Genomic DNA, 16,488 nt, shown 5'->3' on the forward strand with positions numbered 1-16,488 from the left:
AGTCGCTTGTCCAGGTGCTGGGTTGACTTGCACGCTGCTCTAAAAAGTTTCAATACGCAGGGCCAGGCAAACGTTCTTAGAACCATGCCGGGTTCCCTGAAACACTGACAATAAGCCCTATCTGAGCTGTCATTCACCTGACAGGAAACTCCACCCCCTGAATCCAGAGACCTGCCAGTGATTAGTTATGAACTGTGGGTGCAAACTGAGCAGGGGGTAAGAGAACTCTTTACAGTATATGAAGTTACCATGATGTTTTCCTTGAAACTCACCTTTAGGAAGAGAAGATGATATCTGACTGGATGGTTGGGGGAGTCTGGGAGAGGAGAAGATGGTTTCCATTAGCATAACGGGAACCTCAAAAGAAACAGAGGAACCCCATTTATTAAATAACTTATTCGGGCATCTAATTTTAAATTCAGTTTAAAAAATTCTTATGTAGGGAAACTCTTGTATATTTCATTATGAGTTAAAGAGGTTAGTACATTTTCTTGAAATCAGGAGATTGGTAGAAACTCAGGGCATAAGAACTGCCATCTGGCAGGAAAATTTTCCCAATGACTTTGTAAACCTTATTTTCAGAATAAACTAAGATTCTGACAATCTGCTCTGCAATCTTCACTCACACCACTCACACAGTGCCTGAAAAGCTAAATATTGTTCTTTCCGGCTCTTTCTATTTATAATCCGCCTCTCCTACCCGCTCTTGCTTTTTCTCCATTGACTTATACTCAACACCAAGTAATATTCCTACTCCTGCACCTCTGCTCAGAGATTCAGCCTCATTATGGACCTATAGAGGTATGGCTCCAGTGTTCTGCAGTTTACATTGTAATGGCAGATTTGAAAACCTGATACACTGGTTTCCTGTCCCATTTCCGCTGTCTTTAATTTGATTGAGCCACTTTTTTTTTCTGGTCTCCTCTCTGAACAGCTCATGTGTTTCTTTTATAGCTTAGAATGCCCCCTAGTGGGATGAGAGCATCAATAAAAACAATTTCAAATTCAAAAACCACAACCTCTTGTTCCTAAAGAAAGAAATGCATTTGGTTGGGCAACAAAATTCCTGATTTTTCAAAAAGTAAGATTAAAAATGAATCTGGTTCTACCTTTAAAATGTTATTTAAGGGCTGCAGTGATAGCAAAGGGGGTAGGGCGTTTGCCTTGCACGCTACCAACCTGGGCTTGATTCCCAGCATCTGCTATGGTCCCTTGATCTCAGCCAGGAGTAATTCCTGAGTGCAGAGCCAGGAGTGATCCCTGTGCACTGCCGAGTGTGACCCCAAAACCAAAATAAATAAATAGATAAATAAAATGATATTTTATAGAGATTTATATAGAAAAATAATTTAGAAAATCTCACTTTGTGCTGTTTGATTTCACTACCAAGGTACAAGACAAGTTCACAAACATTTTTGGAGTTTTCCTAGGTTTTAAGAATAATAAAAAGGGGATATAATGCTGGATATGAAAAGGATAGGTAATTATAACACAGAGTCAAGTAATTAGCCCCCAAAGAAGAGTATAAAATAAAAGTTATATATTCTCAAAGGAGGGGAAAGACTTATACTTGGATGGTCAGACAAAATCTTAGTAAGAAAGTAATAATTTCCTCCTTCTTTGAAGCACAAAGTAAGATATAGAAAAAAGGCTTTATGATAACTATTGTTTCTTGGACTATTTTAGCACTAAAAGAGATTGATGAATATAAGAATTTCACAGTATCAGCAAGTCTCAAAATGGAGATGTTACTGGACCCGCTCGAGCAAATCGATGAACAACAGGAGGACAGTGCTATAGGGCAGTGCTAATATAATAACACATTGGATGTTTTATTATATCTTTTGAACCTAACTTTATTTAAAAATCTCTTTTGTTTTCAGATTTTTTAGGGTTTTGTGTTTTGCTTTAGTTTTTGTGGGGTTTTGGTTAAAGGTTCATACCCACACTACTCACGGTATGGTGCTCAGTTTCTCCTATGGCTATGCTTGTAAGACCATGTGGAACCAGGGATCAGTTCGGGACTCCCATAGGCACAGCAGGTTCCTCAGCCTTTGAGTTACCACACAGGTTTAGACAAAAATCTCTTCTGACTTCATTTCCTAAAATTGATCCTTTCTTCTCTTTTCTTCTAAATCAATTTAGAGTTTCTGCTTCTGCTATTTTACTATAAATTGAACAACAGAAACTATATAGAACTTTCTATAGTTTTCAATTAAACACTAAATATATATTTTATGCATACATTTCTGTAACTTGTTTGATAAACCCAGCAGTAAATCTCTATTGTTCTTTTTGAACACCCATAGGTTCTTCTGATGCATCATGTTTCACACTGTAGGTGTACTACCTTTCCTACATTCGTTTCTCATGACTAACTGTTCAGAAGCTGATCTTTAATCTATGACACAAACCGTAAAAAGCCAATCTCATATATTACCATGAGCACTTGTTTGTCTAAAAACAGGGCGCAGAAAGAAGTTAGAGAATGAGGTATATGATACAATGGTCTTTATCTTTAATCATCAGAGAAAAACAATGAGATAAATAAAGCTCAAAACAATGATATATCATCCCCACTAGTGAGGTTGTCACACACCAAAAAATATAGAAACAGAGATAGAGTACCCAGAGAGATAGTTCAGTGGGTAAGGCTTACATGTGATTGACCTGGGTTAGATCTCTGGCACCCCACATAGTACTGAGTACTAGCAGTAGCAATTTCTAAGCACAGAGCAAGTAGTAAGTCCTTAGAACAACAAAGTATGGCCCAAACACTCACTACAAAAATGGAAAGAATCAGTACTGGCAGGGATGTGGGGCAAAACTAACCCTCATTCACTTTGGTGGATATGTGCTCTATTTCAGCCTCTATGAAAAACGGTGTGGAGATATCTCAAGAAAAAAATTAGTAATTAAGTTTTTATATGGCCCAGAAATCTCATTTCTTAGAATCTATCTAAAGAACAGCAAAACAGTATTTGAAAAAGTCATTTGCACTCCTGTGTTATTGAAGCTCTATTCACAGTAGTCGAGATTTGAAAGCAACCCAAGTATCCAAGACCAGATGAGGTGGATAAAGAAATATATACATACATATATAGAGGATATATGTACCTCTACATGGATGAAATAGAGTTGTCATGTTGAGTGAAGTCCATCAGAGGGACAAATGCACAACAATCTCCCTCACATATGTATAAAAAAAAACATAGTAAAGGAATTAAAAACATCAAAAACTGAGTCTGCCAAACTCAGGAGGGAAGGGGAACAGGAACATTGGTAAAGGGACACTAACGCTGGTGGACGGTGCAGGGTTGGAAAACTGTATGTGTGAAACACTATTATTAACATTATTTTAAGTCATGCTGCCAAAATAAAATGGAGGGGGGGAGAAGAAGCCGGGTGTGTAGGACATGAAAATCAGTTTAGAAAGAGAGAAGACCTGATAAAAGGCTTAAGGGAGAATGGAGTACATTCATTTTTCTATTATTGTATTGAAATGTTTTCAATTTAATTATTTTGTTAATGGTTACAGGAAATATAATTCATTTGATAAACTCTCTCAGACTGACTGTGCTAATAATATAACTAGTATGAAACTTGCTCCAATGAACTACTGACATAATTCAAAATATAACAAATCAGGTATAGAAAAAGTACAACCAAAGAGGAAAAGTAAATGCAAATAATACACTATACTATAACACCCTAGACACAGGAAAAAGAATGCATGAGTCATAAATGTTTACAAACTCATCATTGTAAATAATTATTCTATGCACAGAAATAATGAGAAGGGAATATACCCTGAGCATTGTCAAGTGTGACAAAGAAAAAACACATTAAAAAAGAAAAGAAAGGAAGGAAGGAGGGAGGGAGGGAGAGAGGGAGGGAGGAAGGAAGGAAGGAAGGAAGGAAGGAAGGAAGGAAGGAAAGATGGCCATGATCAAGAGACTCATTGTCCTCTCTTGGAAGCTATCATAAAATGACACTGCCATGGCCATAATGCAGGACCCAGCACCAGATTGTCTCATTTGCGGTATCCCAGAGGGGGGGCAGTGAGGCCCCTCTCCACTACAAGGGACCCAGACCTCATAGCTGAAAACCTCCAAAACTCAACCTCTCCCATGCTCACGGCCGCTTTTCACATGCTCGGGCCGAGCTTCAACCACAGTGAACTTTCTCCTGGACCACTCAGCCATGAAGGTGGCTTCACAATAAGTCATACCTCACACCACTAATATTTCAAGAGTAGCACACCAAATTTGGTGGGGTTTTGTTGGAGTGATAGCACAGCGGTAGGGCGTTAGCCTTACACGCGGCCAACATGGCCGACCCGAGTTCGATTCCTCCGCCCCTCTCGGAGAGCCCGGCAAGCTACCGAGAGTATTCGATATGCCAGACACAGTAACAACAAAGTCTCCAATGGAGACGTTACTGGGCCCGCTCGAGCAAATCGACGATCAACGGGAGGGCCTTTACCTTTACCTTTACCTTTTGTTGGATATTAACCCTAAGTTTTTTAGGCTTCATCAGTGGATTGCCCCTTTTCCTCCTGCCAGAAAAGCTTACAGTGCTCTTGTGAGCATCCCTAATCTCCTGAGTTTATCTTTAACCTTTCCTACGTGTTTTACACCTAATAGTCACTGTTCCCCAAGTCAGTCTTGGTTACTTCTAAGCCAAACTTTCTGGTAATTCTGGGTTTTGTATTTGTAGTGAATTACTTGCTTTTCTATTTTCCCTTTTCATATTTTACTATAGAGCAATGTTCTTTGCTTAAACACAGAAAGACCTTGATGCTATGCTCCTAACATTAAGGAGTTGATTGATCCTGAAATATATCTATTCCTGGGCATCTGTCATAATTATTTGACTCAGGCTCTGGTTTTTGTAGTGCCTAACACCCCAAAAAGGAGGTCCCAATGTCAGACGGAGATGGACCTGGGGCGAATGACAAAGCTACCCCAGCACCGTAATGGGACAGTCTAGAAAGGGTAAATGCCTGGTCTTGTTGCCAGCTGTTATGACTTAAGAGACAGGACTTCCATAGGGAAGGACAAGCTGAACTGACCTGAGGACTTGGTCTGAGAATTTCAGTAAAAGCCTTACTTGCTCTCAGAACCCAAAACACTAAGTTTTGGAAACTTTATCTCTTATTGTGTTTATGCAAGTATTGGTAAGAAGTAGAATTTAACTGTTTGACTAATTGTTTAACTTATTTTTTGATATATATATATATATATATATATATCTAGAGGAAAAGAGAGAAGCAATATAGATATTCCATGGAATCAGAGCGTCTCCTTGAGTTTATCTCCCCCAGACAATTCCCTCTACGGTTATGCAGTTCTACAACTCTGGCCCCTTCAGATGTTCTATAAGTAAGCTAGCAGTCTGCACTAAACGCGTCGTTTTCACTATCAGGCTGTGGTCCCAATCTCTCTGTCTCTTCTGGGGAGGCCTGGGGAAGATGAGAGGCTGCTCTCGGCCACCAAACGCACACACATTGTCGCAGCACCCACACATTATTTTAACTCACAGGGTTTAAAGTAGAAGGCAACCAATTTTAGAGGAAAACAGATTTTTACAGATATATATATACATATAATATATTATATATATATACACACAAGATTTAACCTTCAACAACATGTTAATAACCTCATAGAAGGGCTTAATGATCCATGGGTGAATTCAACAATCTTCCCATACTTTCCTCTAAGGAAACTTTCTTGGATCAATTTCAGTGGTTTATTCGTAACAGACAATACAGAATGAATTATTTTGGTTCTGTTTTAGAGCAGGGGTAGGGGATTGGAATGGGAACATCCCAAATAAGGTGGTGGGAAGGTGTTATGGTGGTGAGATTGTTGTTTGAATATTAAATACAGTATTGCGAACTACTTTGTATCACTGTTTCACTGTCATCCCGTTATTCTTCTATTTACTTGAGCAGGTGCCAGTAATGTCTCCATTAGTCTCAGCCCTGAGATTTTAGCGGCCTCTCCTTACTCATTTTTCCCAACATATCGGAGGCTCTTTCACGGTCAGGGGAATGAGACCCATTATTATAGCTGTTTTTGGCATATCGAACATGCCACGGCTAGCTTTCCAGGCTCTGCCATGAGGACAGGATACTCTCGGTAACTTGCTGGGCTCTCTAGAGGTATATATATATATATATATATATATATATATATATATATATATATATTTCTTTATTAAATATGGTGTGGTAATTATAGAAAATGGGTAGAGTGTCTTATGATGTGGTCCAGGAATATGTTCACTCATATGTGAGGCTCGGCCCAAGCATGTGGAAAGCAGCCTGGAGTGTGATGTTGGTTGGGTAGTTGGAGGTTGGCTGCCGAGACTGGATCCCTTGGGGTGGGGAGGGCTCTCACCCAATCCCCCTTGGGCGTCCCGAGTGAAAAACAACCTGGCATGGAGTACAGTGGATTGGTTATGTGGGCCTCCTTTTATACTCCCATCTGGGAGGAGCAGCCTTAAGTTCTGGAGAGTGGCTGATGAGGAGATTATCTGGCACCAGCAGGGTATGGCTTATGGGTGTGATCCCTGGGTCACTGGAGACTGGTGGAAGCAGGCAGAGGTTCTCTGCTCCCAGGTCCCATTGAATTCAGAGTCCAAGGTCACAAAGTTCCGCATTACCTGGGTTCCTTGGAACTTCACTCATATGTGAGGCTCAGCCTGAGTTTGTGGAAAGTGACCTCGAGCGTGACAATAGTTGGGTAGTGGATGTCAGCTTGCTGGGGCTGGGTCTCTTGGAGTGGAGAGGGCTCTCACCTGCCGTTGACCCACCCCACACCCCGTGAACTACTTTATAAAAATAAAATTTAAAAAATTTTTAAAAGAAGGGGAGGAAGGAAGGAAGGAAGGAAGGAGGGAAAGGAGAGAGAAATTAGTGTGAAAAGATGAATAGAGGCAGCAGGGACTTCAATTTTCTTGTTTTTGAATTTCACATTTCTAAGAGGATCAAATTTAATATCTTGCAATGTGAAATATGTAATAAAAATAAAATATCTTATACAAATAAAATATCTTAAATATTGACTATACAAATTAAATATCTTAAACATTGTCATTACAATGTTTTTTTATATTTATGTTTTAGTTTATTATTTCCTGAGTAAAAGCATTTGCTTCTTTTGTTATTCTGTATGAAAAACTAATTGTTCTACAGCTTCCTTAATGTGCTAAAGTGTTTGAAATTTTAAAGAATGCATTGTGTATTTGATGCTAGTAATAAAATAGTGCAATTGTCTTAATGTCACCAAATGAGATTTTTAATATTTTAATGCTCACTTAGAGCAAATTGTGTCTAAATTTTAAACTCTAAAAAAGCCATGAAATAGCTAATTAGAATGAACTGTAGTTAAATGGCATATTTTCAGCAATAATCGCCTACAAATTTTTCACAGTAACTATGCATTATTTACCAATTGGGAATGCATGGACCAAAGTGCTAGGATGTGTAATTTACATTAAAATTTTTTTTAACACAGATCATTAGATATCATTTACTTAAGCAAGTTAAAATTAACTTCAACTACTAGGAAAGTAGGTTGTCCTAATCAACAAGGCAAATTCCCAAGATTGTCAGCTAATTATTGTGGTTGTTTTGGGTGAACGTAGGATAACATTGGTTTGTGTTTCTCCCTGACTGCAGGGAGCTTAGGTTTATTGGGTTACACCCAACACAGTGCTACCTAGACACTCCCATTCCTCTGTGTTTATCTTTAACCTCTTTTCTGTGATCTCTTTCCCAACTGGTCAATTACCTTTATCCCCAGATCAGACTCTGTTGATTTGTAATTTTAAGTGAAATATTGCTTTTTTCTTCTCCTTATGTCCTTTGCATAGTTTACTTCAGAGCAATGTCCTTTTTGTTTAGACAAAGGAAGATAGTTAATAATCTGATTTTGCAACTTGGGAGTTAATTGACGCCAAACATATTCACTCTTGGGCATCTATTTTCTCGACTAAGCCTCAGTTGCCCTTAGTTCTTACCACCTCAAAACATTCCCGACAAGGAAATGGATGGACCCAGGGCAAGCTGTGAGCTACCCTGGCATTGAAATGGGCAAGGCCAAGTGTAATAATACTTAACTCTAAGTTAAGAGTATGGTCATGGACAAATTCTGTCATGATCCAAAGAGTAATAACTGGGTTAGGACGCTCTTAGGGTTGGGAAAGACTAATCTGGCCTAAGTACTAGACACTGGGATGTATAGCAAGATGTCCCCGGGAGAGCCACCTTACAAGCTTAATGTATCTCTTACTTTTTCCATACAAAACAACTAGAAAGATTATTTAGAAGTAAGTAAATCTAAGATGGTTATTGGACTAAGGAAAGGACAAACACATCCCTAGGTGGTATTTCACTCTTGACTGAACTCCTGGCTGCAGGAAATTGTCATCTTATCTTAGGAGAGCTTCCCTGGAAGGAAGGGATTTCATATGTTGATTGTATTACCTCACTTGGGTGTAGTTGCTACCCCCAATGCTTGGAGGTTGGGCGTAAGACCAAGGCTGTGAGATGGAAGCTGGAGAGGTTAGCATGGGGGACAGGAGGAGACAGAATTGAGGGGCAGTCTGTGTCTGGAATGTGGAACTTAGTGAGACTGAAACAGGCACATGGGGAAAATGGAATAAATGGCAACTGATCATCAACCAGCTTATTGGCCATGTTTCCTCCTTCCTGCATTGGGTGGCTGCAGCTGCAGGCTTCGGTGGGGAAGCGGCTCATGGCCACTGAAAGCACATGGTGGGAAAAAAAATCCACGTCGCCACTGGCACTGTGAATCATTTATTTTGTGATCACACAGGTGGAGGGTGATTCAGTTTGGGGTTCACACACAGCAGTGCTCAAGAGTTGACTCCTAACTCTGCATTCAGGGATTACTCCTGGTGGGCTCAGGGAACCATAAGGAATGCCAAGGGTTGAGCGCAGGTGGGCTGCATGCAAGTACCCTACCCACTGTACCATCACTCCAGTTCCAGTTGTCAGCTAATTTTGTAACAGGAAACTGTGACAGGTTATACATCACAGTTTGAATATCTATACTTAAGCAGTACCCAAATTTTACATAATCACATATAATATAGCAGATTGGAGTTTTTATTGACAAATTCCTGGTATGTTGGGAAGTTCTACATGGAGATGGAGAAGTTCTATAAAGAAGACCATATCTTCTACAAGATCATAGTTGGTGATTTTAATGCTAAGATAGGACAGAGAAGATTAGCTGAATAACTCCATATCGGGACCCATGGCCTAGAATGGAACGAACAGGGTGAGAGACTGTCTGAGTTCATCATGTCCACCAAGACCATCCATGGTAAATCAGTTCCAGAAGGCCGAATCTAAATGTTGGACATGGTAGTCTCCCGGTGGACGGTTCCACACGAAATTGACCACATCATATTCAATCGACAGTTTTGCCTGACCGGTTTCACTGTTTTCCCAAGATTCCAAATGGGATCTGACCAACATCTCCCTTGTACAAAATTTTACTTCACAGAGCAGGGATAAAAGGCTGCAAAGTTTAAGAAGAAAACTCCCAGAACGACCATCAACTGGGAGCTCTTTGGCACTATTGTGGCAACATGGGAAGATGCCGTCGTTGACAACATTGACGAGGAATATGATCGACTGGTTCAGCACCTCCATGATTGTGTGAGGAATGCCAAGAGAGAGATAGCCACAAAAAAAAAGCCTGTCTTTGAAAACTCTTGAACTTATTCAGCAAAGTGGCTTGGCACATGCCTCAGGCAACCACAAACGAATTTATGAGCTCGCAAAGCGGTGCAGAGATGCGATAAAGACCTCAAAGAGAAAAGAGCAGCAGTGTTGGTAGATGTGGCAGAAGGCGGGAAAAGCATTCCTAACGCCTGTCTGTCCTTTGTCAACTACAAGACCAAGATGACTGCCCTCTGACATCCTGATGGATCTATCACATTTTCCAGAAGGGCAATAGAGAAGATTGTCCGTGACTTCTACTCAGATCTCTTTGATAGCCACGTCCACCTGCCCACATACCAAATTCTGCAGGATGGATATGTCGTTCCCAATGTTCTCCCTTCTGAAATCTGACATACCATTTCGTTGGTAAAGAAACGAACAGCACCTGACTGAGACAAGGTCAGACCTGAACACCTGAAGAACCTGCCATCAGTACTCATCAATACAGTGGCTTGGCTCTTCACACACTGCCTGTCTGAATACAAGGTTCCGTCCCAGTGGAAAACCAGCAGGACTGTACTACTGTACAAGAAGGGAGACATTCACAACATTGGCAACTATCGCCTGATATGCCTATTATCTGTCATCCACAAGCTGTTCACTTGAGTCATCCTGAATAGGATTGGCAGGACACTAGATGAAGGACAACCATGCGAGCAAGCCGGGTTCCACAAAGGATTCAGCATGATCAACCATATCCACACGATAACCTAGCTCATTGAGGTTTCTCTGGAGTTCAAGATGCTGCTCTGTCTAACGTTCATTGATTTAAAGAAGGCCTTTGATTCTGTTGAGACGGAAGCAGTCATTGAAGCCCTAGTCAGTCAGGGCATTCAAACTCAATACATCAGGATCCTCTGTGAGCTGTATTACGGATTCCCTACCAGGATCTTACCATTCTACAAAGAAGTGATCATCGATGTCAAGAGAGGGGTTCAGAGGCTGAAGAGATAGCACAGCGAGTAGGGCTTTTGCCTTGCACGCAGCCGACCCAGGTTCAATTCCCAGCATCCCATATGGTCCCCTGAGCACCGCCAGGAGAAACTCCTGAGTGCAGAGCCAGGAGTATCCCCTGTGCATCGCCAGGTGTGATCCAAAAAGCAAAAAAAAAAAAAAAAAGAGAGAGGGGTTCAGCATGAGGATACTTTTTCACCGAAATTCTTCAGTGCCACCCTCAAGAACATCATGCGAAGACTGGAATGGGAAGGAAAGTGAAGATAGACAGTCGGCAACTACACAACTTTGGCTTTGCTGATGATATTGTTCTAATAACACCAACCATTAGCTAAGCAGCACAAATGCTGGCCAACTTCAACCGTGAGTGTGGGAAGGTTGGACTCCAGCTGAATCTCACAAAGACAATGTTTATGAGAAACAGTCTCGTTCCTGACGTTCCATTCGCTCTCAATGAAATGACCATCTCCGAGTGCAACAGTTATGTGTACTTAGGTCTAGAAGTCAACACGACGAATGACCTGGCACCTGAGTTGCACAGGAGGAAGAGAGAAGCTTGGAATGCCTTCAAGAGCGTCAAAGAAATAGCTAAGAGGACGAAGAACCTCCAGCTCTGGGCACATCTCTTCGATTCCACTGTACTTCCTGCATTAACATATAACTCAGAGACCTGGACCCTACGAAAACAGGATGAGAATGCCATTCGGGTCTCCCAAAGAGGAATCGGAAGAGCTTTGCTTGGAGTATCACGCTTCACTCAAATGAAACAAAGAATCCGGAGTTCCGACCTCCGTCGACAGTCAAGAATCAGGGATGCTGTCTCATTTGCTAAGGTGTCGAAAATCAGATGGGCTGAACGCGTAATGAGATTTGGAGATAACCACTGGACTAGAGCTGTTACTGACTGGATTCCACGTGATGTCAAAAGACTGTGTGGCCGTCCACCTACAGGATGGTCAGACTTCTTCGTCAAAACCCTGAACGATTAGTTTGAGGCTTTTCATGTTCTTAGAATGAAGAGACAGCATTGAGCTACACTAGCATGCTACAGGGACGAATGGAGACATTACTAGCGCCCACTTGAGCAAATCGATGAGTAATGGGAAATCAAGTGATCAAGTCAAATGTGGGGAGCGAGAGGTCTCCATCTTGGCTTTGTGGGCCTGTACATTCCTCACAAGCACATGGCATCCCACCACGTGGCCCTTGAATGATGCAATCTGGCTAGCCCCTCTTTAAGTCTCCACTCCTTTTATGGCTATCTTGACTATCCATCCTGACTGTCCGTCCACTGTCCACTGAGTCTTAGCTATGACAGAGATCAGCCCATTCTGTTTCGTGCTTGCACCACCTTAAGGTATACAAGTGCCTTGCAGACAATAAGGCTGGTCCTATACCTTCCATCCAAGAGGTGCGTCCATTCCTTCTCATTCAAGACTCCCTCGCCCAGGATACCCCTCATAGGTGGAGTCCTGCAGGTCGGAACCCCACAGCACCTAATAGCACCCCACAATAATACACTTTATAAAGGCACTTAATAAGGGACCTAATGATCAATGTCTGTCAAAAATATTATAGGAACTGTGATAGGTAATTTTATATACTTACTTAATTGTGATGTGGAATACACAGATATCTTACCAAACAATTTTTTTCTGGGTGTGCTGGAATAGATTAGTATTTGAATCATAGAATGGGTAAACAACTCCTTCACCAAAGTGGGTAAACATAATCTAATCCAATAAAACTCTGGACAGAACAAAGAGAGAATGGGGGAATTCTCTTTCCTTGTGAGAAGATATATCTATCTTATGCTTTGTTCAAACATTGGCACAACTCAGATATTTAGACTCAGATCTTTTGTCCTCAGATCTTTAGTCTTAGACTGAGACTCACACTATCAGCATCCCAATTCTCAAACCTTTTGACTCAGACTGAATTACACCACCATCAATTTTTATGTCTATCTGCACATTAATAAACACTTTTCTAGGCAGAGCACATGTATATAAATACATAGAGATTTAAAAGGAGATTTATTATCAGAACTAACTCTGGTGGTAGTTCTAAAGGAAACTAAAGGTTTCTATATATTCAAACAAACATTAACAGTGCTAAAAATCAAGCCATGGGAAGGGAAGAATATTTGCAAACCTGTGTATATATATATATATATATATATATATGTGTATATATGTGTGTGTGTGTGTCTATGAATAACATACATATATAAAGGTAAAGGTAAAGGCCCTCCCGTTAATCATCAATTTGCTCGAGCGGGCCCCGTAACGTCTCCATTGGAGACTTTGTTGTTACTGTGTCTGGCATATCGAATACTCTCGGTAGCTTGCTGGGCTCTCCGAGAGGGGCGGAGGAATCGAACTCGGGTCAGCCATGTTGGCTGCGTGCAAGGCAAACGCCCTACCCGCTGTGCTATCACAAAAGAAAAACATACATATATATATAAGAAAATCATCCAATAAAATTATTTTCAAAAACAAGCAAAACAAGTTTTTAAAAAGTAGACTAATTGGTCAGAGGATACCTCAAAAACCACATATATCTCTTACAAGCAGGAAGTTCAGGTTCATTTCTCAGCATGATGTGATTCCCCAGTGATGACCCCCAGCAACAAGGTGTAGCTGGGATCACCAGCACAACAGACCACTAAACTTACAAACAAATAGCAGATGAGGAACAAAATAGACAATCCCCCACATAAGACATTCAGAAACCAACAAATAAGTGCAAAATGCTCAATATAAAAAAATCTCAGAAAATACAAATTAGATTAAACAATCAGATTAAACACTACCACAGCGCTGTGTAATCCCATCAATGGCCAAGATCCAGAGACTATAAAACCAAGCTCCCGGAAGAGAAAAATGCAGAGTCTCTTTCCCCCACTCCTGGCTCTCTTCACTGGGGCCCCTTGGAGGGGGGCGGGTTGAGTTTCCCTCCCGGCCCCGAGCAGAGCCCTTGCAGCTGAAGACCTCCGGAACCCAGCCACTGCCATGCTCAAGACCACTCTCCACATGCTCAACGAGCCTCACACATGAAGTAACCAGCAGAGAAACCCAGGTGTACAGGACCCAGGGCTGAGATCTTCAAGCCTGCTCGGATCTGGACTGAGCTTCCTCCACCCAGATCCCCCATCTTCTAGTAGCTAGGCAGTTGCACCCACCAGCTGCCACGGCCGCTGTGTAATCCCATCAAAGGCCAAAATACAGAGACTATAAAACCAAGCTCACGGAAGTGCATGGCCACATGCAAGGCCATGTGACCTCTTTTTGTCTAGTTTTCGCTCTCAGAGAACCTGGAAGGCTACCAAGATTATCCTACCCTCATGGCAGAGACTGGCAAGCTTCCGTGACGTATTCAATATGCCAAACACAGTAACAAGTCTCACAATGGAGAAGTTAATGGTGCCCACTCGAGCAAATCGATGAACAACGGGATGACAGTGATACAGTGATTAAACAATGAGATATCTCTCAGAAAGGATTATTATCAAAAGTAAAAAAGACAAGTGATTTTTAGGGATGGGGCTACAGTGATAGGACAGCAGTAGGGCATTTGCCTTGCAAACCACGGGCCTGGCCAAGCCAGGTTCAATTCCTCTGCCCCTCTTGGAGTGCTCAGCAAGCTACTGAGAGCATCTTGCCCGCCCAGCAAAGCCTGGCAAGCTACCCATGATGTATTCGATATGCCAAACACAGTAACATCAAGTCTCACAATGGAGAAGTTACTGGGCCTGCTGAAGCAAATTGATGAACAATGGGAGGGCAGTGCTACAGTCCAGTTTTTAGAGATATGGGTTTATTTGAACCCATCTGTACTGTTGGCAGTAATCCGAAATGGAGTGGCCCCTTTGAAAAAGTGTGAAGGTTCTTAGAATGTTATTCAGCTGGGTAGCTCTTGAATCTAGTACAAAATTCTGTATATCTCTAATCAAAGCAAGATTTCAAGAGTAAGAATGTGACAGGTGAATGATAATTCTGGACATGGGCGATGGACCCAGGATAGCAGTATTTTTGTTTTATTTTAGCCTCACAGAAATGATCAGGTGGCCCTGGAAGCTCTCCTGTCAGTTTTTATCCAACCAGCAATCACCTCAGTATAAGCCCTGATGAGGCAGTGGTCCTCCAGCCCTGTAGTATCAAGCATTACTTCAAGCAGTGCTCCTTGGCATTCAGGAGCATGGAGTGCAGTGCTCAGAGACTTCTAGGCCATACCCAGAATTACTAGATGGACCATGTGGTGCTGAGGATAAATCAGGGCACTCACACTCTGGTGAGGTTCTCACTTAAACTCACTGTTTCTCTTTAACTCTACTCTTAAGCTGCCACAGCCCAGCCACTTCCTGTCTGCAACCTGCGATTCTGTGTTTTGGTCCCTGCAGCAGGTGGATGCATCAAGCAGAGCTCTGCTATTCTGGTACGCCTCCCTCTGGCACACCACTCACTGTGTCTCTCTGAGTGCACAGAAATACACTGCAGAGTCCTCCACCTGGGAGGCTGAGATGACAAGTTTGATGGATTTGCTTGTCTTCTGGAAATCCAGAGAGTAGCGACCTTCTCTTGCATTTTCCTCACTATAGGAGTCCTGACGAATAAGGAAAATCATTTCCCGATGGCTAGGCTGCTTGTACCAAAAGAGACCGTAGCTGGAGGAGCTGGTATCATACGTGCAGTCCAAGGTCACAGTCTCTGTCTCTTGCACTAGTATGGAAGACGAAGTTTGATTTACATTCTGGGCAATACTGGATCCTGGAGGGGAGAAAAAAGATAAGAGGTGTGGGCCAAAGAGATTCCGTATTGCACTCTGCTACCCTGCAACCCAGGTTACCCACAGGACACTGCTGCATCCAGTCCTTTGGCCATGGAGGAGGCACATTCCCACTGGGGCCATGCTCACCTAGCCACATGGAAGCCAGGAACACCTTCAGAGCACCGCAGAGCAACATGCCTCCGTTCTTCCACCAGGCCGAAAATATCTTCAGTAACAGGGCTCTGCACTGTGAGGTGAGTCTGACTGGGTGAGGGAAACACTGCTGAGTCTGTGCTGCTGCTGCCCCCTAACAGGAAACAGGGGGTTCCTGGTACAGCAAGTTGGTGTGTGTCAGATCAAGTCCCTGCACTGAGAAGCTCCTCCAACCCACATTCCCCTCACATTCATTAACCACATCCTCCTTTGCACATAATTATATGGGAGAGGCAGGGAGAAATTTATGTTTACATTAATGTGACATTCTCAATAAGATAAAAATATAAAAAAGAATGAATTATGCCTTTCCAGGAGGTAAGCCTGAGAAAGAAAATGATAATATGAGGATAACTTCCCAGAACAAGCACTGGGGTTTTGTACCATAATTGTGTGATGCTTACATGACCTACACACTATATGAGAATTTGAAAGTCACACATATAGTTGCACAGAAATAGAATCAATTTCTACATGATTTTTGAGAGGTGAAATCATTGAGATGATAAGGCACTGAGATCTATTTTTATTACTGGGTACCAGTAAGTACATTATCTTGTTTTTCCAACTTGGAAAATCCTCAGCCTTGAAGGGTAAAATAACAAATAAAATGAAATCAGATCCTAAATCTCCCAGTCTTCAAATGTCCTCAACTATATAGGTGCTAAAGAGGGTAAATGAAGTTCTGATTAAGTCATGATCCTGAGATGGGGGGAAAATTCCTGGATTATTTGTTCTAAATTCAATGACATGCATAATTTAAGTGGGACACAGTGGGAGATTTG

General features: G+C 41.8%; 1 gene segment (V, D, J or C); it reads right to left on the reverse strand.

The window, feature by feature from the left end:
- Positions 1-15,181: 15,181 nt before the first annotated feature.
- LOC130042001 (T cell receptor alpha variable 14/delta variable 4-like) lies at positions 15,182-15,686 on the reverse strand. The segment is given in 2 exon segments: positions 15,182-15,489; positions 15,638-15,686. Coding segments are annotated over 2 exon segments (357 nt in total).
- Between the last annotated feature and the right edge of the window lie 802 nt (positions 15,687-16,488).

This window comes from Sorex fumeus, unplaced genomic scaffold (genome assembly GCF_029834395.1).
Source record: "Sorex fumeus unplaced genomic scaffold, SorFum_2.1 ptg000098l, whole genome shotgun sequence".
Lineage (NCBI taxonomy): Eukaryota > Metazoa > Chordata > Mammalia > Eulipotyphla > Soricidae > Sorex > Sorex fumeus.